Here is a 27,891-nt window from a genome sequence, read left to right on the forward strand (position 1 = left end):
ATTCGCACTTTCTCACAAGGATTCCTAAGAAATTGTATAATGAACCATTGAAATCTCTCATCGAATCGTAAGACAATAAAGCTAATTGCGTTACGATGCACGATTGAATTATTTGTAACGTTTACCAGTGCAGGATTACGTTGCTCCCAAGTTAATAATTTCTGCCAACGATCGAGAACCTAGACAAATTGAGTAACAGTTGAACAACATTGTTACGAAATACACGTTTCGTTCTCACGACATCTGCCAATGCTATACCAACACTTTATCCAACTGTTTATTCTCTATGTATCATTAACGTGAAAAGAAGAACACTGGGATAACAAATTTCTGACACGAACGATAATGGGGATACGCCAATGGTTAGCAGAACGATGGCGCGTATCCCGCGACTAATTATCGCGAGGTTAATGAATTTTTAATAGACAGAATCGCGCCACGAGCAAATGGGCAGATCGCGTAATTCACGCGCTCGAAATTCCCAGGTCACCGGCTGCGAGGAGCCCGTGGAATCTCGGCTTTCTAGATCTCGGCTGTGCCAACCGTGTAAGTGCCGCTTTTTATTGCCGACACGGTGCCGCGATTATTCTACCGCCGCTTTCAGACTACCAATTATACAATAACGAGAGGCAAACGTAGCGGCTCGATCTCATTGCTACTTTAACCCACTTCTTCTTTCGGCATCTGTTAACAGTGCATCAAAAGCTCGGTAAATTTGGATCAGTGATACCGAAGTCCTTGGAACCTCTTGGGTTCATCGCCCTCTTTTTTAAATAAGCGTTTCAGCTACTCTGAATTTTCTTTAAATAGACAATTTGAAATAGCTCTCTGTTATTAGACATGTGAAGAATGTTTCGCAGTATCGCAACTTTCTTGTAATATATTTAATAAGATAATTCAACGAAATTTTTTAAAACTCTTAGGTCTGTAGTTTCTTTTTAAAATACACTTTCCAGTTTTGTCGAATGTTTCGAAATTTGAAACTACGAATAGCTTTCTGTTATTGTATAACATTTTTGATACCTTTACGTGTGTAAAGTATTCCTACGAACGGTTCTACTTCTTCCGATAATCATCCAATTGCGTTCAATTCATACTCTAATTAGTCTCTAACGAAGTATAATATCGAGAAATCTTGTGATCCGGAGATCGAACAGCGACAGTACAGTTTTTAAAGTGTTTTAAAACTCTGAAATACTATACTGCGGTATTGTCTTCTTCGCTCGATTTTATCTTACTTATTTTTAAAACATAGTACTTCTTTATAATTTTCTGATAATTTCATGTTATAAAAAGCCTAGAACTAATCAATATTTAATTTGAATATCTTTCAAAAGATTTGCATTAATAAAATTATACCATTCAACGAACTAAATTCTAATTTAACTCATTTTCACAGTTACTCCAGCATAGATATGAAACTATAGAAACTATAAAAAATTGTGTAAAACACAAAACCGAAATAGCGTCTCGTTATTGCATATAAAGAATAATTATTTCCGTAACATTGAACATTAACACTACATCATTACACATCATTCGTAGTTGTAAATGAAGCAAGCGTGCATTACAAGATTATGCCACGCGAATATTAACTAGAATCTTTAAACGGAACTCACGGTCCTTTGTCTCGTTAACTCCTGTAAAAACACAGGTCAAATTCCTAATGATAGAAACATTAATTCCTAATCGACGTTTCTTAAAGTCTAATCGCCGATAAATTAACGACATTTGAATTTCATAATTCCAAAACTCTTCCATGTTTAATTGTGAGTAGCTCCGTTTCAACGCCTGTACGCGTAAATCCATTGTCCGTTTTCGCTATTAAAATACTTTTCCCTCGATTACCATACTATTTTTCGTTGTTCGACCACGGAAGGGTTACCATTGAACGTTCCGAATGCATTATTATTAAATAATCGGATATTTCGCAACGCGTCGATGCCATCGACCGATCGTCCCAAAAGGATAACACACAATCGAACAACCGTTTAGTTGCCACTCGATTCTGCATAATTCATGCGAGGGTATAACAAACCACGATACAATGGAATGAGAGAAACAGCTGGCGGACGAGTTGGAGGTGGATTGGTCGGGGAAACCGTCGATCGGTCGTTGTTAAAATGCTTTCTAGAGGCTTTACGTAACTTTTTAAGCATACACCACATGTGCGATAACGCCGGATACGCGAACTTGTAAAAGTAACATGAACGGATTTAATTAAAGTAACCGGAAACGAAACATTGTAACCATTCGATCAAAGACTTCGTCGTGACTACTTCGTGCGAGTCCTTGCAATTCACACGCGCATCTTATACCAACGTGTATCTGGACAAGTTCACGCATAGTCGTGCGTCGTTTATGAACGAGAAGTCCATCGTGAAAGTGAAATTGTTGAAAGCAGCGCGGAGTAAATCGAACAAAAACCGGGGAAAAAAGGAGAGAACCTACGCGTTCATGGATATTTTCTTAACGATACCGGATAAGAATGTACTCCAGTATCGTTCATTTCAGAAATAATCCATTCACGTGAATCGCACGTGAACATAATGAAGTGAGAATAGACGGGCAATAACGCGGGTATTAACGACGCGATACAATCGATGACGATATCTCTTTGACGCGATACTGTTCTAGCTTTGTATAATTATCGAACAAAGTGACGATGCAACACCGATAAAATATCGTTTTCTCGAATGTGTCGCTTCTTTAGCGATTCCATGCATCTTCGCCGAACGCTATGACGCAAACCATAATTATATCCGGTAGCAAGGCGGAAGACACGTAGATTCGTTCGAAAGAAAGCACAATCATTTCTGGAATGCATCACGTTGCAATATAAAAAGAATCGCGAACGCCCAAGTAATCGTAATGTTCGCGTGTTTTGTCTTTCGCTCGGCAGAGTTTTTCCTTCCAGCGAAATTGAATGAAACCCAGAGCAGAAAGAAATATAACATTCGATAGAAATTCTCCAAGAAATACGCATTTCGGCGAAACCAATTTCCCTCGTGTCGAATCGCTCTGTACATTAATTCCACAACCTTCCAAAAAATCTTTTCGTATTCAACAAATGGTCGAAAATTTCAAGTCTCGAACAGACGAAGTTTGAAGTAACCCAGTGAACTGAATCCCAGTTTATAAGCGTGAACCAGGCACCGTGTGTAACTAGCATTGTAACCAAAGACAAAAGAGAAACACAGGAGCGTGCTCATAGCGTGTTCTCCGGAGGTCAAAAATACGGTGACAGGCAAAACGCGGAAAGATAGACGAAGAAGCGGGTACGCGGGCAGGCAGACCGTGGTGCCGGGCATTGTCTTTGACGTTACGTTGCCTAAGACCTAAGTGACTTGTTTCCACGCTTTCGTGGCTTTCTGTCCACCACCGTACGACTGTCTACTCCAAGTCGGCAAGTTACATGCCATCGCAACATGCGGACAAGCTACTCTGTGTCTTTTACAATAAAACCAATATCTACAATTGAACGTTAATACAATAGTATACAAATTCGTGTTTTTACGATCATAATTAAATAAATAGAGATCGAAGTTAAGTAGAGATTGATTCCAAATATCGTAGCAAATGCAGTGGCGGTCGTATAAGTACGCGAATGTTTGTTCGTGAATCAATAATTGTATTGTGCAAAGTTTTATTTCTCTTTTTTCCTATAATATGAAATTTAAAGGTACGTTTCTTGTACTTTGAGACAGACCAAATGTCAGAATTTTATTGCCAGTAATAATTACACAATAAGTTAATCTGAATGTAAATTTATTCGTTATTTATGTTCATTATACCAACATTTTGACGTCCGTACAAATTTACTAACGAATTTAACCAGCAGCCGGTGTCTTTTGGTAAAAAAGTTCAAATTTGTAAATTTTATATAATCGATCGATTTGCACGTGACACCAATGTGGTAGTGTCTCATCGGACGCTAACATTCGGCCTGCACTTGACAACACGTTGTTATCACCACACATGAAAAAGTGAATACAATAACCGCTACATTTTATTTCCTATATATATATGCATATATGTGCATATTTTATATAACTATAAACAGTTTCTTTTTCTATGCATGCATTGTATATCCGCAGTCTCCCAATAATCTTTCGTGGAATACATAATTGTAATGAAAAAGATTTATATAGTTACGTGGTTCGAACATCTCAATTTTACGCTTTCCAAGCTGTAGGACGATATTACGAATGCATATAAATTCCACTTGTAGTAATGATCTCGCGTGAGACTTCCATACAAAAACATACATGGAAAGCCATCGTATATGTATATCTAAAATCGCGTTGAATGCTCTAACAGTTAGGTAGAATTACAAATACTGTACAGGAAGGTTCGTGATTATTGCGATTAGCGTGTTTTCCGCTGCTTCAAACAAGTGATTCCGTGATTTTCCCTTAAATTCCGATTGCTCGAGCATCGTTTAACAGAGCCCTGTTAATAATATTTTCACAAGTTGCAAGTTACGTGACACATAAGAGTGACTCGGCAACGAGCAAAATTAACGATGAAAACGGCGAAAAATCTGGAAATTTTATTCTGGTATTCCCGACAATTTCATGTATAATATACTGTTAGTCGAATATAACGGTTCTTAAATTTTGGATTCTTATTCTGTAGGCACCAAGTGTAAAATAGAACACGATATTAATCTTATTAGTAACATGTAAAACTCAACAGTTAAACTTATAAACTTATAAAATATTTATAAAAAATATATATAATTTTTTAGGAAGAAAATGACAAATTATTTTTCAATAAGATTAGATATAATATACAAATAAAACATAAAAATGTGTAATACAACGCGAAGGACACGAGAAAGAAAACGCTAACAACTACGTTATTCTCGATTTTTGCATTTTAATGTTAAATTTTGTGAAAATGGAATATTTCACTACAAAATAGTAGAGATATACAAAAGCTAAAATAACCAAATGTACAGTTAACGAACTTTCGTAGACTTTAAATAGAAATTGGAAGTTTTTGTATGATTTTATAGTTATCAGATGCGATGTAAAACTGTGTAAAATCATTTTTTTTTAATTTATTCCTATATAGCTGTCAGTGGCAGCAATATCAGGCAGTCGAAAGAGAAAAGTAACACGTTGATCGCGGTACAAATGCGTCGCACCGAACGCGAAAGCGACGCGACAAGGTGAAAAATGAAATCGGCACACGTGACGGAGAGAAGTTTATCAACGAATGACGCTGCGCTCAATGTCAGCGTTGCCATTAGTTTTCGCAGATAAATTTATCGTCTGCCACGATCTCGAATCTCCATCGCGGCACGGTACTCGTTAAAAGTGCATTTGAAATTCAGAGTCGTGCCCCGTGGCCCGATTCCGGCGAAATCCGCGGAGAAACGTTTTATCCGCTCGCGAGCCTGCACCTCGACTTTCATTTTTCGTTTTTCTCCTTTCTTTTCTTTCCTTGTTTCGATTCATTCTTGTGAAAAGTCGGCAGAAGTCATGAAAACTTGCAGCAGGAGAATGCGCACACGCAATGCGAATCGCTCGCTAATAAACTACCGTTTGAGACAGCCACTCCAACACAACCCTAACCGATCCACTTGACTGTTTCGGCAAATATTCGAACGTCATTCAAAACAAATGAATATAAAATGTTCGTTGCTGATCGAATTTTTATCATCACAATCCCAAATATTTTGTTTTCTTTTATAGATGATTCGCTTGGAGGTCGCCTTTTATGACAGAAACAATTTTACCATTTCTTATGACAAGACAAAACTTGATCCAAAACTATAAACAATATAAACAATATAAACTATAAAACTATAAACAATAAATATAAATATGTATGTGTATATTTATTGTGTACAGTTAGAAAATACTATTATTTATATATCTATGCAGTGTTATAAAATCTTAAAAATATGTACTTCAGCCTGCAAATCATTATATCGCGCATAAAAAGTAATGAAAATTTGTTTTCCGCCACGTTTCTCATAAATCTACCAACTACGGGAAAAGTACTGAGTAATTAATAGCGTAAACATCCTGTATGCTAACAAGCAGGATCTACTACCATATTGTAAAACTTTACGTACATATATGCTTTGTTATTTATTATGGAAGTTTTCTTTTTTAACGTCATGATTTTTGCTTTAACGATATCACGAACATATCGTAAAAATACGCGCAGTTTCTGATCTGAGACGTACAAAATAAACGCGTTAAAGCTTTTATGATAAGAACAATTGTGAAAAGATAACCATATTTTAGAATGACCTAGACTAAGGACAGCTAGTTGATTAGGTTTTTTTTCAACGATTCACGCGCGTGCTGGCATACAGTCATCCTATAGCTCTACCTACACTATTCATAGATCAGTTAGAGGCTTTTTTTATTCTATTAATACGAGATGATACGGCGACTCCCTTAATGCGAGCTTTCAGTGTAATGAAACGGTGTGTAACCGGTCTGTATGAGAACTCTAGAGGCAAACCACTCCTCCACGATTAATCTAATAAAACCTTCCCTTACGCAATGCGAATCGGTGCCGTTAATCTTCCGACGAACTGTTATGCCATATCACTTTGATTTCTTGCTATAACATTGATTTCGATATAAACGAACCTATCGCGAGACGACGATTTTATCGTTTTATATTTTCTTTTTTCTTGATTAAACAGACTACCTTGATCGTACCCAATTATAAGATACTTTCCTTATCTCTCGCAACACATATTGATATAGTAGTTAATAAACTTATGCTGTTTATTACACAAAATTCCTTCCATGAAACGCAATGGAAACGGAATGGAATGTATCATACATATAAGAAAGGAATCTCTGGTAGTTTTCGCAACAATTTTTTTATTTTTATTGGTAATATCGTATTCAATATAACAATTCGTTTTACAGTTGGTAAATTAACGAGATTTAAGTCAATATCGTTTCCTAACAACGAAATCAACGACGAAGTATATCTAGTGTTATAATAATATAATAACTTCATGATACAGTAATAAAGTGACTAGAATGAGGGGCTAGAAACCCAAAAACATAACCGATTAACTTCAAATAAAAGCTTACCTCTAATTTTGAAGAGTACTCCTCGGTGAGTGCTTCACTCTGTCTGGTTAATTCCTGGTTCCTTTCTAAAAGCGCTTTTCCCAATTCTGCGGCTAATACAAGGTCTTTGTCGCGTTTTTTTAGAAGTTCCACCGGATCCTCGAGGTCCTCCTGATCTAGGGAATTTCGTCGCGCTTGAAGGTCGGATATCATATCCTCCAGAGCGTACGGCTCCGGATGGCCGTCTTTTTTCGGTAGCATCGTGATAGCGAGTCGTTACACGCTCGCCAATTGTCGATCGAATGTCACGTGTCAGGCCAACGCGTGACTTTTATTGTCGTTCGTAATGATGACACTCGCGAAACCAAGTGGCCGATCGTCTCAACGTCACAGTCATTTGTAATGCACAAAATGCGGGTATACACACTAATCAACACGGGCAATCCAATAGAAGTAACGTAGTTTGAATGTCGCGTACCACGCGATACTTGTGTCGCGGATGATTGACATTAATACGTAGTATATGCATATCTAAAATCTCACTGGAAAAGCGATGTCATTGAAGCTTGCTCAATCTTCATTTTTTATCGAAGAAAATCGTTGGCGTATGGTATGCAGATAATTGAAATCGGTTGTATCGACTCCTCAACAAAATATATATAATATAAAGTGGGATCTTTAACTGCTTCTTCCTATACGATTAAAAGCTTTGATAACTAAGAGCTTATCTTCGAGTTAAAAATATTGGAATGCGCGTTGTGCGAATATCGCGCTGATTCAAAATTTCGAAAACATAGTTGAATAACGTGAGTCATACCGCTCACCTTCGAATATTGTAAATAAAATAAACGACGTGTGCAAAAATAAAGACCGTGTAGAAGTTCACTTTTTCCTCGCCTCGACTCGTGCACGACACGTTGGAATCCAAACAGGTTCTCTCGTCGATCAGTAAAGTCTCTCACTATCAGGAACGATCAGCTGTGATCACACTCACGGACGTAATCTTTTGACGAGTATATTGCTCTCGAATACTTCCATAAATCGTAGCCAATACACAATTCGTCACACTACACATGCACGTTCGCACGGTCGACTCACTTCGAGATAATTTGAAAACAAAGAGTCCCTGCGAGATATGCCGCGATTAAATCCTAGGTTAGCATCGATCGACATTCGACTGATCGCTTGTCGATCGATTGTCAATCGATTGTCAATGCGACATTCTCCGACGAGTGAAAAAACCAGGTGAATTGTTACGGGACTAATTCCGTTGTTCTGCTCCGTTTCCTCGTTATTACACGCGAACGTAGAGGCAGCAACGATTCCTGACTTTACGATAGAAAGTCAACAATGTAACCACGCTTCGAAACGACCAACATGGGTATAACATACGGACGTAACCCCTCTACCGTCTTGCTCACGATCGTTTCCAGGTACGATACACACGCAAAAATTGCCGCACTGCTCACTACGACACGTACATAAATAAGTGATCGATGCACAAATCGTATTCGACTACTAATAAAATTACAACGATTCAACGTAGTATCCTGAAACTCGATGTTGGACATTAGACTGATATATCAAGGAACACTAGCGTCTGTTGTCGATCGTATTCTGCGACCCATTTTTACGAATATCGATATAACCTTCGCGACATAACAAGTGCAGTACTTGTTTTCAGTTGTCCTTCGATAAATATGACGTCAGTGATTCAGAATATTCTGCCTAACACTTGAACAATACCGATTTCAATGAGACGATGATGCTTTTGTATTCCGTTCCGTCTTGGATTTCGACAATGTGGAAACGATACGATCACCGTGGAATCGATACGATCGTCGTGAAAGGAGAATGATCTTTTTCACCAATAATCCCCTTTATTCTCGTTATCCTTTGCAGATCCTTCTGTACAAGACAATCTCGACTGGCTCGTAGCGTCACCGTGAACTCACTGTTTGCAAGAAGCACGCGCAGAAGGACACGGACACACGAGGCGACCAGCTCGCCGCACCGTGGTCGGCCAGGTAGTGACTCACTAGCCGCCAGTAGAAAATAAATATTACGGAATCGTGCGCCGTGCTTCTCAGCCAAGTAGAGATCCTCCCACCTCCGAGACCTCGGCTGAAAGTAATTCGTTCGACTGGTCAGGCGCGTTCCGCTACGAAAACGTTCACTCGCACTGCTAAATTCGATCCTCTGTGTAATTATGTATCTCGATTGTGATCGCTCGTATCACCACCGACGCTACGTTATCGCATTAGATTATCTTCCGAGTAATTTACGTTTATCTCGCATCGTGTATGCATAGTATTCGGTATTCACTTGTTCTTCGCATTGTAATGACTATAGAAAGAAAATAAAACGCGGGATAATAAGAAAAAATACAGTGTGACAGGATTTTATACGAAAACATAAGACAATCGACCTGCCGACCTTTCCCTCTATAAGCATACTAACCTCTCCCTTGGCTGTACCCACCACCAGCGTTACCCCCACTGCTTGACCCACCTGGTCGAACCGCCACCTGACTCGATCTCACGAAATCTATGGATCGTGTTTAACATACGATCCTCCTACGTTTACCGCTGTTACCGATGTATTATGTTAAAATAAATGTTGAAATTCCTATTACTTTCTTTTATATCGACCTATAAATTAATATAGCACAAAATAAATAAACTCTTTCGAGAGTTAGAAAATATGTTTCATACAAAATGGTTCGAGCAGTTTCACTGTAATTCCAACGTGAAATTGAACGAACGAATGAAAAAAAAGAGATGCATCTTCGCGAAAGAAAGAAACTTACTTTATTATACAGCACTTTACAAACTGCCTAGTAATAGATCGATTAAAGGAAAAGTATGTAATGAAATTTACATTTTTTTGAAGAGCTGGTGATCACATGACACTATTCGTTAGCAATCAGTCGTTCTTAGTAATATAATTATTTAATAACATTAGTTTTCATTAAACGACTTGCACCATCTAGTGGTTTTTCGAGTAACTGGTTTTATCAGAAGAAGTAAAGTGTCACTTTGATATTCAACGAATCATTTTAATCTTTTTGTACTGTCTTTTTTCTTCTTTTTTTTTTAGAAACGATATATTTCTTCGTTATATGCTTTTTTAAATTCTTTGCAAACCGGTCTTTCTCGTATAACGATAAAAGATCGCTTGAACATTTTTCGCTAACTCACAAAACGAGGGTCCCGTTACTATACACCCCTGAGAGGGTGCTTGGCAACCGGAAACATCAACAAGAAAGAATAACGGTGCCGCACGTACAGCTAGTAGAACTATATAGGGTGGCAGATGTGTTTCTCAAATGTCGCCGCTGAACCTCATCGACAGTTACATTGGGAAAGTGTTTTCCTCTCCGTGGATCCTAAAGATCATCTACGTGGACGGCGAGGAAGACACGGATGTGAACGTTGCCAACTTCCGGAAAAATCTCGGATCCATTGAGCGTAACTTTCTATAAATGATTAATAAATAGTGAGTTTCGCACTAACCTTTATACTTAGACGTCAATCGATGAAAAGAATCTTAAACAACAAGTAGTGTATAGTTTGTAATAAAGTTTGCTCAATAAATAAAGTTTGAGAAATTGTAGACTAACTGTAACGTGTATGTTTATTGTATATCGAAAGAAATAAGAAATTAACATTTAAAGAAAAATGATAGTGATAAAAATATAACAAAATCGTATTATGTTTTGAAAGGTTGTAATTATTGAAAAATAAAGCTCCATAATGGCGCATAAACTGCAACATATACCGGACGAGATAGAACTTGAGACGATAGCTATAGCTGAACTTTCAAGATTGAAAAGGCAGTATAGGATAATGGAAAATGATCGAGGTGCTTGTACAGAGGATGCAAAATTACAACTGCACAATCAAATGAACATGATTAATCGGTTGGAGTACGAAAAAGCAGAACTCGTTCTTCGTATTAAAACTGCAACTTCGAAAACGTTTGTTCGTAAAGATGAGGAAATGGAAGAAAAATTAAAGTGTATGTTAACAACGCAAGCAAAATATGACGAGATGATAAAGACGGAGAAAGAGGAAATAGCAGAGCTCGATAATGAAATTCACAAGGTTTATCAATCGTCGATATTGATTTCAAGCATGAATGTTTCAAGATGAAACGATACTATTAAAATGCTTTATTTTCAGTTGTCAAAAGAGGTTGAAATTTTCAAAACAAAAATTAAGACAGACACGCAACTAAAAGAAATATCTGTGCAACAAAATAAAATGGTTTATATATTGGAAAATCGACTTGAAGTAGCAACGAAAAGATTCAATATTGTAGTTGCTCAAAACCAAAAGCTTCGAGAAGAAATCGAAAATATGTTGAAGGAAAGATCGCAGTTCACAATACTTTGGAATAAGTTAATTAATCAATTAAACGCCGGAAAACAAATAATCAATGATTTAATAGAGCAAGCTACCATCGCGTTCAATCAAAGGGACGAAGAATTGAACAAGATTCAAGCTCTTCGTGAGAGGTACGCTTTTAAAGAATCTTTTATCTTGAATATTAGTATAAAATGAAACTACACAGAAACGTACTTAGTATTGTTGCCACAAGTTTCACGACACTCTTTACCAATGAATAGCTGCGAAAGTTGAAAAGATTGGATCGTTGTCCCCATAACTCTAAGGATTACATTAATGACCTGAAAGTTATTCGTATTTCACGTAGAACGAATTATCCATCGTTGAATTAGAAACTCGGAACCAAGAGTAACGATCGGAAATCAATGACGCGTGATAACATCCGGTGATCTCGCTTCTACATCGGTTATCCAATATTTTATTTGTCGGATCATTAATTGACTTACACTTCTGTTGCTTCCGGTGACGGTGTACAATCTTTCGAACAGAAATGAACATTGAAATATTATTTTCTTTAAAGGGGGCTAAGAGATCTAAAGGCTCACGTGTCAGAAATGTGCGAATTACAAAGGACAATGGACAATGAAATGAAATTGCAAGAATTTCTTGGTGTAAAAGGACAATATCGCGAAATGGGTGATTTGAATGCAAAACGTGCAGCTGAAAGGAAAGCGAAAATAGAAGAGAAACAAGATAAGATCGAGAATTATAAAAATATCTTACAATTGATTAAAGAATTCACCGGTATTTCTGTTTTCTTTATCTTCCACATATATCGCGAAACAACACGAAACATAATATTAAAATATATATTAGTATTAATATTATAATAACATTAAAATAATATTAAAATTCAAAAGTAGTAAATTTTTGTAACGAATAATCGTTTTTGTAGGCGTGCACGACGTCAATAAGCTGATAGCGTATTTTATCAAGCAAGAAGAAGAAAACTTTGCTTTATTCAGTTATGTGAACGAATTAAACGATGAACTGGAGGGTCTCCAGTCGAGGATGGCTCAGTTGACAATAGCTATACAAGACGCTCGAATTACGAACGAAGTTACCGATCAAGAACAGGCCGAAACATTGGAGAAACTCAAACGAGAACTTGAAGAACAAACCGCTCTCGCTGATGCGGCTGAAGAAAATCTGATACAGGTGACATCTTGCTAATTCCATCGAATATCAGAGAATCAAAATCTACGAAATCAAACCACGACGTCGAATTTCCTTAAAAATTAAATATTTCTGTTCAAATGAGTAACTTTATTATTTGTTTCAGTGTGACGACGTAATAGAGAAATTGTTAAAAGGAATAGATTCTCTCTTTAAAGCAATTCGTTGTGACAATTCTCCGATCTTGCAACTGTTAGGTGATAATGAACAGATAACAACGTGCAATGTCATGCTATACTTAGAAATCATTGAAAAACGTATTACTCAAATGTTCCACAAAGTATATTGGCTAGATAAAGCTACCAAAACGCAACAATTACGACTTGACGAAGAGAGAAGACCCAGATTGAAAGTGCCTCCTATTGAATATATTGCCCCTACTCAACCCTGTGCCTTGTAAGTCCTTCGATTCCATCTACCTCCATCTATTCCTCCTTTCTTTCTTATCCTTCCCTATTTCCAATATTTTTGAATTTTTCTTATCTGTTTGTTTTCGTTTAGCTTCTTTGCGTGTAATGTTTATAACGAATATTTATTGAGAAAATTAAATTGTATAGATGTATCGAAAAAGAAGAGTTACAGATCGTATCCGAAGGTTTAGAACATCCATTAACGCGCGATGAAGCTACTAAAAAGTTAAAACAAAGACTCGAAGAAGATTACTCGGAACTCCTGCATAATATATCTGGTTGTCATTTACCGGCAGCTAGGAAAATCATACAGAAACGATATCAATAAAATGGTAACAGAAAGCCTGTAAATTGGATACACAATCATTAACATTTACGAAGTACAAGGTAATTGGCTGAATCATCGACGTAATTGTGAGACTCGTAAAACTGTTCCGCCACAAATTTTCAATCCAATTTTTAGTAACAATAGTAAGATACTTATCAGTATTATATATATTTAATTTCTTTAGAATATTTATTTACAGTAGCTGGACAAGTAATTTCAAGTAAAACGATTCTCTTATTTCGCTGCGCGTTTTTTTGCAACTCTTATGATTCGTTTTAATTCAAGAATGGTTCGTTTAATATGATCTAACTGTTGCTCGACGTCATCTTTGCTTACAGTCACGGGAATATCCTTTCTCTTGCAGATCTGTTGATATAGATTCCAGCAACACGTTTTTACTTGCATGTGCTCCAAATTTTTCTCCGCTGCAGTTACTTTTATTTCAGCCACGATTGTTTCCCATTTACGAGCTTGTACTTCTGCCCAATCGCGTCTTGCTTGTAGTTGCGCTAATTTACTATTCAACCCCATAATTTTTTGTGACTTTGACTCCGTCATATGATGCTATAAAAAAAGAGATACGCATCCTTTCCATTGTACAATTATAAATGGAAAACCAATAAAATATATCTTAAGAAAATTACCATTTCTGTTCCCCTTTCTTCTAATATCTCGAGATTTTTATCCTGATGCTCGGACAAAATCGTTCGTGCTTCGATTAAAGTTTCGTAACGATTAAAAATCTCAGAAATTGAATGAAATTCGCCTGTTTCGACAATGACCCTGTCTAAATAATCATGATATTTTTTATATTCTTGTACATATTTCTTCATTCTATCTCGAACATCATTCATGTAACTTAATTTTTCTTCGAGTTCTTTTATCTGAAACATATGTTCTCTACTAAATAAAAAATATTATATTTCCACTACTACGTAAATAATTTTCTTTTATTAATTTTATTGCGATATGTTACTTCTTCCATCCTACTTGCTTGACGATCACGTTCTTCTTTAATTTTGCTATCCGCGCGATCACGTTTTTCTTGATTTTCTCTCACGAATCTGTTGAATTTTATAAATGATTCTCGGAGGAACAATTCCTGACGTCTCATCTCGTCCCATTGCTCGTCCATGAATTTCCGCTTTTTCTCTTGTTCGACCCATTTTGCATGTAATCTCTCTTCGGTTTTTGCTAACTCACAACGCGCTCTAACTACTTCTAATGCCGGGTAAACTCTTGGCTTATCCCATTCAGGATACTTTCTAATACATAAAAGACAAAACTCACATATCTTTGGAGATGTTAGATTTTTTTTTAATTATATAAAGAAAACGCATAAAAATAAGATACTTTGACAACCTTTTTCATAAAATTTTACATCAGTTTCCTAATTGTTATCGAACTGAAAATAAAAGAATGCAAAGAATATACTTGTAATGTATCGCAAATTGATTATATGAAATAGTTTCTTTGTTACATTACTTAACATCACGATCTTTTTGCTTCGAGAGGAAGTATTCCGTAACAGCTTTCTGCGGGTCTGCTGTAATAACAGCTCGTCGAATAAAATTTTTTACTTCTTCTTGTATGGTAGCCATTTTAATTTAGTACAAAGTGATGTGAATAAAAATGAATGTTTTAATACGATGTTCACTAAATTTTTAATATTCCACGAGAAGATGTTAATTGTACGTATAATCCATTGATCAAACAATTTGAAATACAGGTTTGTTTCTTTACTAACCAAAAATCCCTAGATTTTCTATGTAGCATATTTTAATTGAACATACATCTGGACCATGGATATGTATTAGATATAACAAATTCAATGACAGGTAAATACAATTAGAAAAATTGTATTTAAAATAATTAAACGTATTTTATTTATTTTACATTTTTACAAAGAGTCAATTACAGTAATGTGGAAAATCACTGTACGCTATAAGGGAATGGGAAATAAGTATTTTCAGATATTTATTGTATAATATGCAAATTTTACGAGTGAACTTCTTGTCCTAAGAGTGAAAGTTGTTTAAGTAACTGTTTTGCATTAATAAATGTTGTAGAACCATACGTGATTCGTTTATTGACCCCAGCCCCACTTTTTTGTTTTACATAGTCCACTAGGTTTTGATATTCTATGTAATTTCCACCACCAACAATAAAAACAATTACATCTTGGAATGTTGGTCTGTTCTTTGGCATTTGTTCTGTAGGTTTTAAGAGCTTTGGATCTAAATAACAATAATCATCTGCTTGAGATGATTGCCTCGATTCCATTAATTCATCAACTATTTTTGTGACTGGTAAATTATGCTTCTTAACAACCAAATTTTTTACTCCTTCCATTACAAACGATGATCCTTGATTCATTAATTTTGAAAACATACTAACTGTTTTAGTACCACCACCTTCGTAATTATTTTGGATTTCTGCTATTCGGGTGTAACTTCTTAATCGTTTTATGTATATTAGAGGATTTAAGTCACACCCAGCAGCAAATAATGCTGTCTCAAGTTTACTATATTCACTGTCTGACATATTTGTACAAATATAATATATAATAGCAAGACGTAATTTATCTTCCGGAGTACCACATTCTGGATCACTTATTGTTTCTAATACACTTCTATCTAATGTTTGCCTGCTCATTATTTTCTCTTCTAATTCAAAAAATGTGTCGAGTCTCCTGGACTTTATAAAATTCAGAATACCTGTTGCAATTGATGTATGCATATCGATCAATCGTTTCATTTCCAAGAGTTGTGGTAGATTATTAACAGCATTTGTCAAACGTGCTGTATTATTGGAAACCATTGATAATGCTACTTCACTATCATTATCAATACCCATAGATGATTTGAGCTTTTTAACATCATCTTCAAAAGTACGATATTGTTCCAACTCTTCTTGTATAGCTTCAGCTACTCTAGGGAATGGACTACCTTTATGTTGACACCAAAATCTATCTCTGTTATCTAGTTCATAAGCCCTAGTCTTTGAACGTGTTCCTCCTGCGGGAGATCTTCCCACATTTTCCTCGACAACAAGTCTATTCAATGTCATTTCTAATACATCATGCGCCAATGCTTGATAAGTCCATGTATGATGTAATGGTGTTGCCATATCTATGTTACGATCCAATATAATTAAAAGTGGTCTTTGAAAACTATAATGACCAGTTGTCTCACTTTCAAATAAATTATTTCTTGTATCCCAAACATTTTCTCTTAGTTTTTTATCAATCATTTTAGCAACCATTTCTGCAGCATTTCCTCTTGGACATCTTATAACCGGTACAGTACCCAATGTAACAAATACAGAGAAAAGACAATCAACTATAATTTCCATTACAGATTCCATTTCAGTGTCTTTTACTTCACCCCGATTAATTGCATGATACGATATGACATCGCTATTTTGATGTCTCAGGATAAATAAATCATCCTCCAATGATATAAAATTCAAATATTGATCAAATACTTTGTGAATATTTGACACTACACCTCCAAGCAATGCAGCAGCTGCTAAATCTTCCATCTTCTGCCTGGTTATTGGTGATATAAAATTCAAATGATAAATATCATATAATCCATTTTGCAAATCTTGACCAATTCTACCAAGATTTTCATCTGTAGGTGCACAAAAGTAAATAGCTGGTACTTCAGGAATAGAATCTCTGTCAGAATGTAATTGCATATGGAGTGTAATACCAAGTTCTCTGAGCTCTTTTACAGATATTAATGGTGAAATAATATCCTGTCCAAGTCTATCATAAATTAAAACTTTCCACACAGGTATTGCTTCTTCTAATTTTTTTTCCGGTTGATTCAGATTTAACATCAGTTTTAAGGCATTTATTTGCCTATCACGAAGGCTCATCATGGTTAACTCGTTTATTGAGGTCTTTATTTTTTAATACTTTCCTCACTTTAATAAATATTTTAAGTTTTATAGATGAAAAGATATCTTTACAACTCTTTTTGATTAATATTTTGTGATTATATAAAAAAATAAAAGATTTAAAACACCATAATATAAATAAATATGTCAATATTCGATTCGTAACCCTAAATTGTCAAAAAATACCCATACAATGTAATACTACTAGGACTTAACACTGTAATATGGAACACATCAATAGTTCTCTGAAATGATGCAAAATCTCTAGATCATTGCTGATATCTCTTATATGAAATGTAATTAAAAATTGTACAATTATAATATCTTTAAAAAATATATACCTTTATGTCTTATAATACTATGTAAAAATAAGGAAGTATTTTTTAAATTTATATATAACTAGATGTAACATAACATTATATGAAATGATGTGAGATTCTTTATAGCTCTTATTGGTAGCATTGGCCGGCAACAAAATGGGGACCTCATTTTACTGGGAAAGTAAAATCAAAGAAAAGTTCGATGTTAACATTAGACTATTGTGCGTGACATGTAAATAATAAACGAGATTGTGTTTATATAATATTAAAGGAACTAGTTTGACCTTCAAAGGACAATATACATTGAATATTCGATGAGATTTCGGTGATACGTTTCTGACAGCATGTCTGCAATGGCCGATGACTCTACTTCTCTGCCAAAAAGGCGTCAATTGGTAAACAAACCTAGCATAACTTTTTAATTTAACATTAATTCCAATTGTAAAAAAATCATATTTGTCATGAATTTTATTGTAGCGAGAAAGAACTCGAAAGTTATATACAGACGATTGGACCATAGGCGATGAGGAAATTGAGGGTCGCAGGACTTTCCAACTCGATGAAAAAATCGAGTGTGAAAGATACAACCTTAACAATTTCACCGGGTTATTCCGTGAAATGGCAGGTTCTGAATTCAATTTAGCATACCTGCAAAAGCATGGTCTGAGCATACCATTACTCTTTAGGGATAAATCTGGATTGGGATTAAGAGTCCCCAGTACAAATTTTACTGTGAATGATGTCAGGACTTGTGTTGGTATGTTTAATTTAATTAAACACATTTTATTTAATATCCAGATTATTAAAAAATATTCATTGTTAATGTTTGTCAGGTTCAAAAAGGATATTGGATGTAATGGATGTTAATACACAGAAGAATGAAGATATGACAATGAAAGAATGGCAGAAGTATTATGAAGATCCCAACAAAGAGCGACTGTTAAATGTAATTTCATTAGAGTTCAGTCATACCAAGTTAGAAAATTATGTACAATCACCTGAAATAGTGCGACAGGTTGATTGGGTAGATGTTGTATGGCCAAGACACCTAAAAGAAGCACAAGTAGAATCTACAAATCTGTTGGAAGATATGATGTATCCAAAAGTGCAAAAGTATTGTCTCATGTCTGTAAAGGGTTGTTATACAGACTTTCATGTTGATTTTGGTGGAACCAGTGTTTGGTATCACATTTTAAGAGGTGGTAAAATATTTTGGCTTATTCCTCCTACTGAAAAGAATTTAACTCTTTACCAAGAATGGGTATTAAGTGGTAAACAATCTGATGTATTCTTTGGAGACATGGTAGAAAGATGTGGTAGGATAACTTTAACAGCTGGCATGACTTTGTTTATTCCAACTGGTTGGATTCATGCTGTGTATACCCCTCAAGACTCTTTAGTATTTGGTGGAAACTTTTTACACAGTTTTGGTATTGAAAAACAATTAAAAGTTGCACAAGTAGAAGAACATACAAAAGTGCCACAAAAATTCAGATATCCATTTTTCACCGAAATGTTATGGTATGATGAACTATTTAAGAGATTCAAAAGAAATCTATTATATTATCTATACAGCGATTTTTTGTTATTTATTACAGGTATGTTTTGGAGAGATATGTTCATGTTCTTCTAGGCAGAAGTCACTTGGATATTTCTGAATCACAACGTCAACATTCAGTACCACAACACCACCAACATGTACATTTAACACCATTTGAATTGCATGGTTTAAAAGCAATAGTTATGTATCTACATTCACTACCTTCCACGAAGAAGAATGTGCCTGAGCTAATTCGTGATCCGGTTGCCTTAATTCATGATGTTCGATGTCTAGTAGAACAACATAGACATGATAATCCAGAAGCAGCTGTAACAGGGAATCCTGTTTTACCACCTCCACCTCCATTGACAATTGCTGAAAGAGTATGTATAAAATGTTAAATTTTATTAATAATGTTTATTTCTTACATCATATTTACACATATCTTATGGCATTACTGGTATAACAGGAACGCTTGAGGATAACTAAGAAAAGTTTTACAAAGATTCAGAGACATCACTCGCAAGAAAAGTCTGAAAGAGCTTTTCCGCGACGTAGGCGTACTAGATGTAAGAAGTGCGAAGCATGTACAAGAACTGATTGTGGAGAATGTATGTACTGTCAAGATATGGTAAAATTTGGTGGAAGTGGTCGTGCTAAGCAAACGTGTTTAATGAGGCAATGTTTGAGGCCTATGCTTCCAGTTACTGCAGCTTGTAAAGTTTGTCGATTAGATGGTTGGGGTCAACCGCCTGCACCGTTAATGGGTACTTATTTATTTCTTTATTTCTTTCGATGAGTTATCAATCTATTGTTAAGGTAATAAGTAGAGATACTTCATTTTTAATCTTCGATACAGGAAAGCCAACACCTACAGCTCCGTCAAGTTTAGTAGAATGCTCGATATGCTTCGACATTGTACATCCTGAATGTATAGGATTGGATCCACAAACCATAACCGTCAGCGACGATTTACCGAACAGTTGGGAATGTCCCGAGTGTTGTGAAAGTGGTCGAAATCTAGATTGTAGACCACGACAACCTAAGGCTCGTGCTCGAAAACTTTCCGTATCTAGTGCAGCTTCATCAGCACCCACAACAGATTCTGAAAGGGCTACCACACCAAGTAAACGTTCAAGACCCGATCCCAGCGATGTAAGTCCCCAAATGGAATCTGAAACGGTCTAAGAATACGAAATTATTCATGGTTTCTATACAAAAAATTCCAGGCATGGAATGACAGAGAACCGGCTGAGGGTGAACAGCGAACAGCTTTGCGTACACAATTAGCTGTACAATTAACTGGTTCAAGTAGTAAGTCATTGAAGAGGCCCCACGTGGTGGTTAGGCCTGTTCCACTTCCGCCTGTTCAAAGACCAGGGCCCGATTTTAATGGACAATCTTTAGCATATGACAAGACAGCATTACTTGCTATTTTTAGATTTTTAAATATAAAGGACCTGGCGAATTGTGCCTTGGTTTGCCGTACATGGGCCAGATATAGTATAGATCCTAGTTTGTGGAGAAAATTGGATATGTCTCATTCCCATCTAACAGCTTTACACTTAACTGGTATAATACGCCGCCAACCGGAAAATCTGTCCCTTGACTGGACGAATGTTACTAAAAGACAATTAGCTTGGCTATTAAGTAGATTACCACAGCTCAGAACATTATCTTTACAAGGTTGTACGTGGACTGGAGTCTGTGCTTTAAGAACATGCACTTGTCCACCACTCGTTACCTTAGATCTAAGTCATGTATCTGGACTAAATGATTCGAGTTTGAGAGAAGTGCTCAGTCCACCTACAGATTCGAGGCCTGGTCTAATCGATAAAACTTCAAGACTAAAACATCTTAAAAATTTATCTTTGGCTGGATGTGATATAACTGATGTAGCTTTGAGATATATAGTTCAACATTTACCCTATTTGGAGACATTAGATCTTTCTTCTTGTGGTAGAGTTACTGATGCTGGTGTAGCTCAATTAGCAACTCCACCAGCGCAAGCAGTGACGAACCTGGCATCATTGAATTTGGCAAACTGTAGATTACTTACGGAAGCAACATTAGATCATTTGGCGAGATGTAAAGTGCTTAAACGTTTAGATCTTAGACACACTACTCAAGTCTCAACTCAATCTGTAATTAAGTTTGCTGCAAAAAGTATTCATAATTTGCATGTAACTGATGTTAAATTAGTAGAAGAAAAGAAATTTAAAGCAGAAGTTAAAGTTACATGAAAACATGTATTTTTTTTTCCTTTTTTTAAACTGTTACGAAGACTTTCGGCAAGTGCAATTTGGTTACAGTGTAAAACCATAAGAAATGGCAATGAACTTAGTACTGGATTTCAATTAATAATTATTTATTATCACAAAAACCCATTGACACTATATCGCATCTTCATAATATAAGAGAATGGACCTGACTAGTATAGGATTTCTATTTGATAATGTTCAGTTTTATCGATGTCACCGTGCAATCTGGGCGAAGAAGAAAAAAGGAAACTACTGCTTATATATGATTTGAAATGACCAAAATATTTTTTATGTTCTGCTTTTTATTATGGTAGATGCTGTCTTCCTTTATGCCTGGATAGCTCTGTGCATTCTTCAGAAATATTTTCACGAATACAGGATATTAAATAAGTAATGCAGATTCTAAAAAAAATATTTATAAGTGACTAATACAAACCTACATTAGTTGAATCTACAATAGTCAAAATATAGCAATGGTTAGCATTCCTAATACTAAAATTGTATAAAAGCGAAATGTTAGGTTCTACTAACCTTGCCAATCAAGGAAATCATTACTCGCTTAATATTCAGTATTCTATAAAATCGAAATATAATACTTACATCGATATGGAAATTTTTACTGTCGTATTGCTGAAAATGCGAACGTTCAGTATTTATTTTGTAATTCTATGTGGATGTAAAAATACAAATGCGGGTAAAAAACATATTAACATTCATAGTCTTATGAAAAACTCAGCAGATTAATACACCAACGCTATCATTCTCCGATATATTGCTACAAAAGAAGAGGTATATTTATTTCTGCTGTGTTTGGGATAGGTGTCCAACATGAAGATTACTAATTCATTCAAAAGTCGCAAAAGCAAGGCAGTTTGTTGACCATATAAACTCATACCCTAATTATAAAACTGAAATCGCGCAATGAAACGTATTTGATTATACTATTTCATATTAGATATATAATTAACGTTATGCTGAGAAACATGTATATTACACAAATGTTTTAATTTTCGACCCAAGTTATGTTAAATGTAATGTCGAATGTTTTTATGTAAACGAATGTACATACGTGATTTCTTTTTTTTTTTTTTAATAAATTTACTTTCTCGTTTTATTTTGTTAGCGTGCATATTATGTACGTAACTTAAGAGTGATAATAATACCGAGCAATAAGAATTTAATTACCTGCACTTTCAAACTAACTCTAGCTGTATAATTAAAGTATCTCACATTGTTTGTATCATCTCTGTGAAAAGCTCTCCTAAAGAACACGATCTACCCGTGATTAAAATTCAGCATATTTTTTTTAATTTAGCTTCGGTGTAATTAGTTTCACTATACTCGTTATTGTCAGATTGTTTATGACGAGTAAAATTTTTATAAATGGAACAGGTTTTAGGACCATTTAAGATACAAATAATGTTCTAAAACTATAACTCTACTGTATATATACATAGAATATGTAACCCATTGGAAAACAATAGTGATATTCTGATTTTTCAAATATAATTTTGAATTTTAAAAATACCGCTATCATCTCTGCTCATTTATTTTCGGCATTTTACATTCCTTTTCTAATTGTATTAGCAGAAATGTCGATGCAACAGAAAAATAGGAAAAAAAGATATTGTTCAATAAACATATAATTATGAAACAAAAATTTGATATATTTGTTAACGACGATGACTATACGCCTGTAATGTAAACTATATGCAAGTGAAATGTTTGCGACGCCAGTGTAAGAAACATCACTAGGGATTTTATCATACGTCATGTTAGATGTAGGTAAACGTTCTTTTCAAACTACGTTAATGCGTAGTTGCAGTTTCGTTGAAGCTGTAATAAACGTAGTGATTTATGTTATTGTGTACTCTAAATAAAATATCATCGTTGAAAAAATATAGCTTGTACATTCTGGAAATAACCTGCTCGTTGATTGATTTCAAGTGCAAGCATGTAAGTATTGTATTCATTTTTTAGAAACTGTATAGAAACTTGATGATCGTGTAATAGTCGTCTTTATTAAAAAATATTTAACAACAAAGTAGCAAAAGAGCAATATTCCTAATCTCATATAAACATTTCCGGCGTTCATGGGAAACATTACGATAGATGTGTATAGATGTGTTATATAGAACACACATAACATGACATGCGCGACAGGCATTGCGTCTTTTGTTTCGATCAATAGATACGGTTTGATATTTTATCTCCGGTCCGTTACACCATTTCGAGTAAGGACAGCGTAAGTATCGTCACGCGTACATAAGATATTTGCCATAGATACTAAAGAAAATAAATTATCGCGTTTTATAATAATCGGTGCGTTTAATAATCGGTACAACAACATAATAGCTCTGTACTTTGCAGTTGATTGAACAAAAATTGTATTTGTATAATTTTCTACAAAAAACGTTAGGCGATAAGTGAGTATGCGTATAATAGTTGCTTTTGGTTTTTCAAACATAATATTTTCTATATTTCCAGATGTAATAATTATATGTGTATGTATACAATTATTCATAATCATTCTTAGACATGCTTTTTTTACATTAACTTAACTCTGCTAACACGTAGTCAAGATCTTCCCGGAGAGTGAGATTATTTCCCCGTTGTCTTACTAAATCATTTTTCAATCTGTCGACTTATGCTTTAAGGGGCACAATTGCAGCTAAACTTTGTCCGCGTTTTTTTGGGGGGCGGAGGGGCTTGTTTGTGTCAAAATATATGTACAATTAAGAGATTCTTATTTGACACGTCGTATAACAATTTGTATCACCTGTAAAGTATTTCGTTGACTTTCTAGAAATTCATCTTTATTTTCAGATTCCTTAGATTCTGATTCTTCTGATTCCGTTTCTTTTTCTTCCTCCTCTTCCTCTTCATTCTTATCGTCATCTTCACTTTCTGATATTAACATTGCCATTTTATCAACTTCTTTCTGAGGATGTTTATACTTCTTTTTTTCTTCTTTCAACAATTTTTGTTGCTGTTTAATTTGATATTTCGTATCCGATGATTGATTAAATTTTGTCTTTTTCTAATCAGATTCGAAATATTGTCAAGAGATCATCAACAGAAGCTTGTCTCGTGTTTAAAGGTTGGGACGATATCGAGAGAGTCAATCAGTACAAGCTGGGACACTCTTAGAGGTACTAATCTTCAGTACTTTCGTGCTTACGGAGATTCGATAAATGTTCGTTCAAGTGACTAAAATTTTCATCGTAGAGGCTTAAAAATGAGCGAAAATAGCGATAAGATCCCTCAGGAAGAAGAAATTGCGCAAAAGGAACCGAAACCTCTGCGCTATCCTCCGTATCCAGGATATTCGTACCACGAACCTGGAAGGCCTGTTTCCAAGTATTCGGCTCGTTATGCTCATCAAAGTTTAGAAAATACTAACATGAGAACTAACGAATCTGACGACAATCCATCAAATAGTTCGTCTGCTGATTCTGGTTCGCCAAATAAAGAAGCTCCTCCTAGTGTAGATGATAAAGAGACCGCAACAGAACTAGATATGGTGGAAAACGATTTTAAAAACGACACATTAAGCGGAAGTAGTCCAGTCAGTCCGAAAGACGAACAACCCAAGAATCTCGCTGAACAGGATGATATTTCCGATCAAAAAATTGATCAAGATAGTGTGGATACATATGAGATAGAAAGCTCGATAAACAAATATAATAACGACAGAGATCAAAACACAGAAAAGAAGGATACTCAGGAGTTCGAAGTTGAGAAAACCATGCCCTGGTTGCGAATGATTCCCGAGGACAAGAATCTCTCGAGGCAGATGTTCCTTTACTTGACCCACACGGAACTGAAATCTAAGATCGAGGATATCCAGAAGAAAGAGACGCAGGCGTGCAACAAGCACTGTTGGGACGAGGCTCTACGGTTGAGGGACATGAAGAACAGGCTGGAACTAATTCGCGAAAAGAGGATGTATCATACGGAGAACATCGATTTGGACGAAGAATCGAGAAGGTGTGGATTCGACAACATCGATAAGAGGGAAGCGGAACTTCTTCAACGAGAAAAAGTCTGTACGGATTCAACAATGTACAGGTAAATTTTATCAAATTACAATAGTAGTTTCATTTGATTGTTGGAAATGTTATTTCATGACCGTTGCTGACGAACGAGATGATTCGACTATAATATACATAAAATTATATATGTACGAATAGAACTCGAAAATACTTATCTGCAAATGTATTGTAAGTTCCTTTAATGTTCATCTGATGACCAGATTTGTTACAATATCGGTATGTGACCGTGAACGATGTTAAGGGTCTAAGACGACAAATAGCATCTCTCGAATTCGTCGAAATTCGTCAAAGTTGCAACCGAAAGCCGTGTCTCATTCGCGTCTCTTTCTCTCGCTCTCTCTTTATCTCTCGATGTACACTAACCGCTTACATTCGTCGAGTGTTTCGTAAATACGTACCAAAGCGTTCGTCATCCCATACGCCGTACATTCGACCCTCGATAGATCGCAAATAGGTAGTCTACGATGGAGTCTCTAACGATAAAGACGCGAATGGTATAAGGGTAGATGAATGAAAACATAATAAAAAAGAATTGGGAAGTCGAGTTATAAGTAATCCTGGATCATAAGAATGATGAAAAATATTAGAATTATTTTATTGTAATTTTCTATTAATCTTTAATAATCTTTGTTTTTGTATATATTATTTTAGTGACGATGCAAAAGCCATGTGGAAGAAATGGGTGGACGAAGATGAACAATCTACGATCAAGGACGCTTTAATGCGAAGGGAAGATTTGATGAACAGATTGGAAGAAAAATGGCAGCGCCTAGCAATTCATGAGAAAGAAAAGATCTCACATTCGTACCACATTGTAATGAATGATTCTACTCTGCTAGAGCTGCCTAAACTAGCTGCAGCCGTTAATGGCTAGAATGAAACGGTTCCCAGTTTGTTGAGTTAGACCATAAATAGTTTTTACTCGTAGCTCATGATTTTCTGCCCACAGTGTCAGATACTGTTGGATGTATTTGAAGAAAATTTAGAGAATATTTTAATTAGAATAAACTATAGATAAAAAGATAAAAATACAAAAAAATAAGACAAAAAGGAAAGAGATATATTTAACAGTTTATAACTGTTGAAAGTATTACATATAGTGAAAATGTTCCTAATAATTTCGTGCATTTTTTAATATATTAAATGATTGTTTGCAAAATTAGACGCTATAGAACCGTTACTTACTTGTAAAAGTTACAAATGTAATTAATGGGTTTTTATTTCCATTTTAGCATTGTAGTCACTGTGTTGGCAATATCACGTTATTGTTTTTACCTATTACACTTTACAGTCAATTCCAACTATTTTTTCACAGATGTAAATAACGATATTTTACTAATGAGATTACTGAATGTTATATTAGTGCCTTGGAAAAAATGTTCACGAATACAGGATATTAAATAAGTAATGCAGATTCTAAAAAAAACATAGGTGACTAATAGAAACTTACACTACTTGAATCTAAAATACGTCGAAATATATCAGTGGTTAACATTCCTAATACTAAAATTGTATAAAAACGAAATATTAGGTTCTACTGACCTTGTCAACCAAGAAAATCATTACTCGCTTAATACTCAGTATTCTATGAAGTCGAAATGCAACATTTGCATTGATATGAAAGATTTTATTGTCGTATTGCTGAAAATGCGAACGTTTAGTATTTATTTTCCAAGTCTATATGTAAATATATGTATAATATGTAATATGGATGGAAATAAAATATGGATTAAAAAATACAGATGTGGATGAAAAAACAAATATTAACATTTATAGTCTTATGAAAGACTCAGCAGATTAGTACACGGACGCCATCATTCGCCGATATATTGTTACAAAAGAAGAGGTATATTTATTTCTATTGTGTTTGGAAGGGTATCCAACGTGAAGATTACTAATTCATTTAAAAGTTGCAAAGGTAAAGCAGTTTGTGGACCATGTAAACTCATACCCTAATTATAAAATATATTAATTTTTGACCTAAGTTAAGTCAAACGTAATGCCGAATGTTTGTATGTAAACGAATGTACATACGTGATTTCTTTTTTCTTTTTTTTTTTTTTTAATAAATTTACTTTCCCGTTTTATTTTGTTAGCGTGCATATTATGTACGTAATTTAAGAGTGATAATAGTACCGAGCAATAAGAATTTAATTACCTGTAATAATTTAATACTTTCAAATTAACTCTAGCTGTATAATTAAAGTATCTCACATTGTTTGTATCATCTCTGTGAAAAGCTCTCGTAAAGAACACGATCTACCCGTGATTAAAATTCAGCGTATTTTTTTCAATTTAGCTTCGGTATATTCAGTTTCACTATACTCAGTATTGTCAGATTGTTTATGACAAGTAAAATTTTTATAAATGGAACAGGTTTTAGGACCATACAAATAATGTTCTAAAACTATAACACTACTGTAAATATATA

General features: G+C 35.0%; 5 protein-coding genes and 1 long non-coding RNA gene across 7 annotated transcripts in view; 3 read left to right on the top strand and 3 right to left on the bottom strand.

Annotated features, from left to right (window-relative positions):
• LOC100743288 (bicaudal D-related protein homolog) overlaps positions 1 to 9,073 on the bottom strand; it is a 33,303-nt gene extending 24,230 nt beyond the window's left edge. The window contains exon 1 of the mRNA XM_003484534.4: positions 7,077 to 9,073. Coding sequence (XP_003484582.1) covers positions 7,077 to 7,316 — 240 coding nt within the window. The 5' untranslated portion in view covers positions 7,317 to 9,073. The remainder of the gene's footprint in view (positions 1 to 7,076) is intronic.
• A 406-nt stretch (positions 9,074 to 9,479) lies between these two features.
• LOC100743407 (coiled-coil domain-containing protein 63-like) lies at positions 9,480 to 13,579 on the top strand. The gene is made up of 7 exons (XM_003484535.4): positions 9,480 to 10,553; positions 10,781 to 11,161; positions 11,240 to 11,574; positions 11,985 to 12,208; positions 12,360 to 12,622; positions 12,747 to 13,036; positions 13,198 to 13,579. The coding sequence occupies exons 2-7, from the start codon at positions 10,811 to 10,813 to the stop codon at positions 13,376 to 13,378; spliced, it is 1,644 nt and encodes a 547-aa protein (XP_003484583.1). The 5' UTR covers positions 9,480 to 10,553; positions 10,781 to 10,810; the 3' UTR covers positions 13,379 to 13,579.
• LOC100741005 (cilia- and flagella-associated protein 73) lies at positions 13,560 to 15,208 on the bottom strand. 2 transcript variants are annotated; one of them, XM_024364550.2, is made up of 4 exons: positions 14,741 to 15,208; positions 14,355 to 14,643; positions 14,023 to 14,262; positions 13,560 to 13,942 (listed from the first exon to the last, which is right to left on the bottom strand). In XM_024364550.2, the coding sequence occupies exons 2-4, from the start codon at positions 14,511 to 14,513 to the stop codon at positions 13,613 to 13,615; spliced, it is 729 nt and encodes a 242-aa protein (XP_024220318.1). In that variant the 5' UTR covers positions 14,514 to 14,643; positions 14,741 to 15,208; the 3' UTR covers positions 13,560 to 13,612. The 2 variants fall into 2 exon arrangements, with proteins under 2 accessions (XP_024220318.1, XP_024220322.1); XM_024364554.2 differs by lacking the exon at positions 14,741 to 15,208 and having other exon boundaries at positions 14,355 to 14,700.
• Positions 15,209 to 15,235: 27 nt separating this feature from the next.
• LOC105682183 (protein sly1 homolog) lies at positions 15,236 to 17,644 on the bottom strand. Its single transcript, XM_012394858.3, has one exon. The coding sequence runs from the start codon at positions 17,264 to 17,266 to the stop codon at positions 15,377 to 15,379; it is 1,890 nt and encodes a 629-aa protein (XP_012250281.1). The 5' UTR covers positions 17,267 to 17,644; the 3' UTR covers positions 15,236 to 15,376.
• Positions 17,645 to 17,728: 84 nt separating this feature from the next.
• LOC100743608 (jmjC domain-containing histone demethylation protein 1) lies at positions 17,729 to 24,568 on the top strand. The gene is made up of 8 exons (XM_033318357.1): positions 17,729 to 17,999; positions 18,082 to 18,361; positions 18,438 to 19,125; positions 19,203 to 19,527; positions 19,614 to 19,911; positions 20,004 to 20,299; positions 20,374 to 23,190; positions 24,454 to 24,568. Exons 1-7 carry the CDS (start codon positions 17,949 to 17,951, stop codon positions 21,385 to 21,387), a joined length of 2,952 nt encoding a protein of 983 aa, XP_033174248.1. The 5' UTR covers positions 17,729 to 17,948; the 3' UTR covers positions 21,388 to 23,190; positions 24,454 to 24,568.
• Positions 23,538 to 27,891, top strand: part of LOC100741125 — a 14,747-nt gene continuing 10,393 nt past the window's right edge. Inside the window, exon 1 of the long non-coding RNA XR_004460825.1 lies at positions 23,538 to 23,650. This is a non-coding gene — a long non-coding RNA (uncharacterized LOC100741125). The remainder of the gene's footprint in view (positions 23,651 to 27,891) is intronic.

This window comes from Bombus impatiens, unplaced genomic scaffold, assembly GCF_000188095.3.
Source record: "Bombus impatiens unplaced genomic scaffold, BIMP_2.2 scf_0017, whole genome shotgun sequence".
NCBI classification, from domain to species: Eukaryota; Metazoa; Arthropoda; class Insecta; order Hymenoptera; family Apidae; genus Bombus; species Bombus impatiens.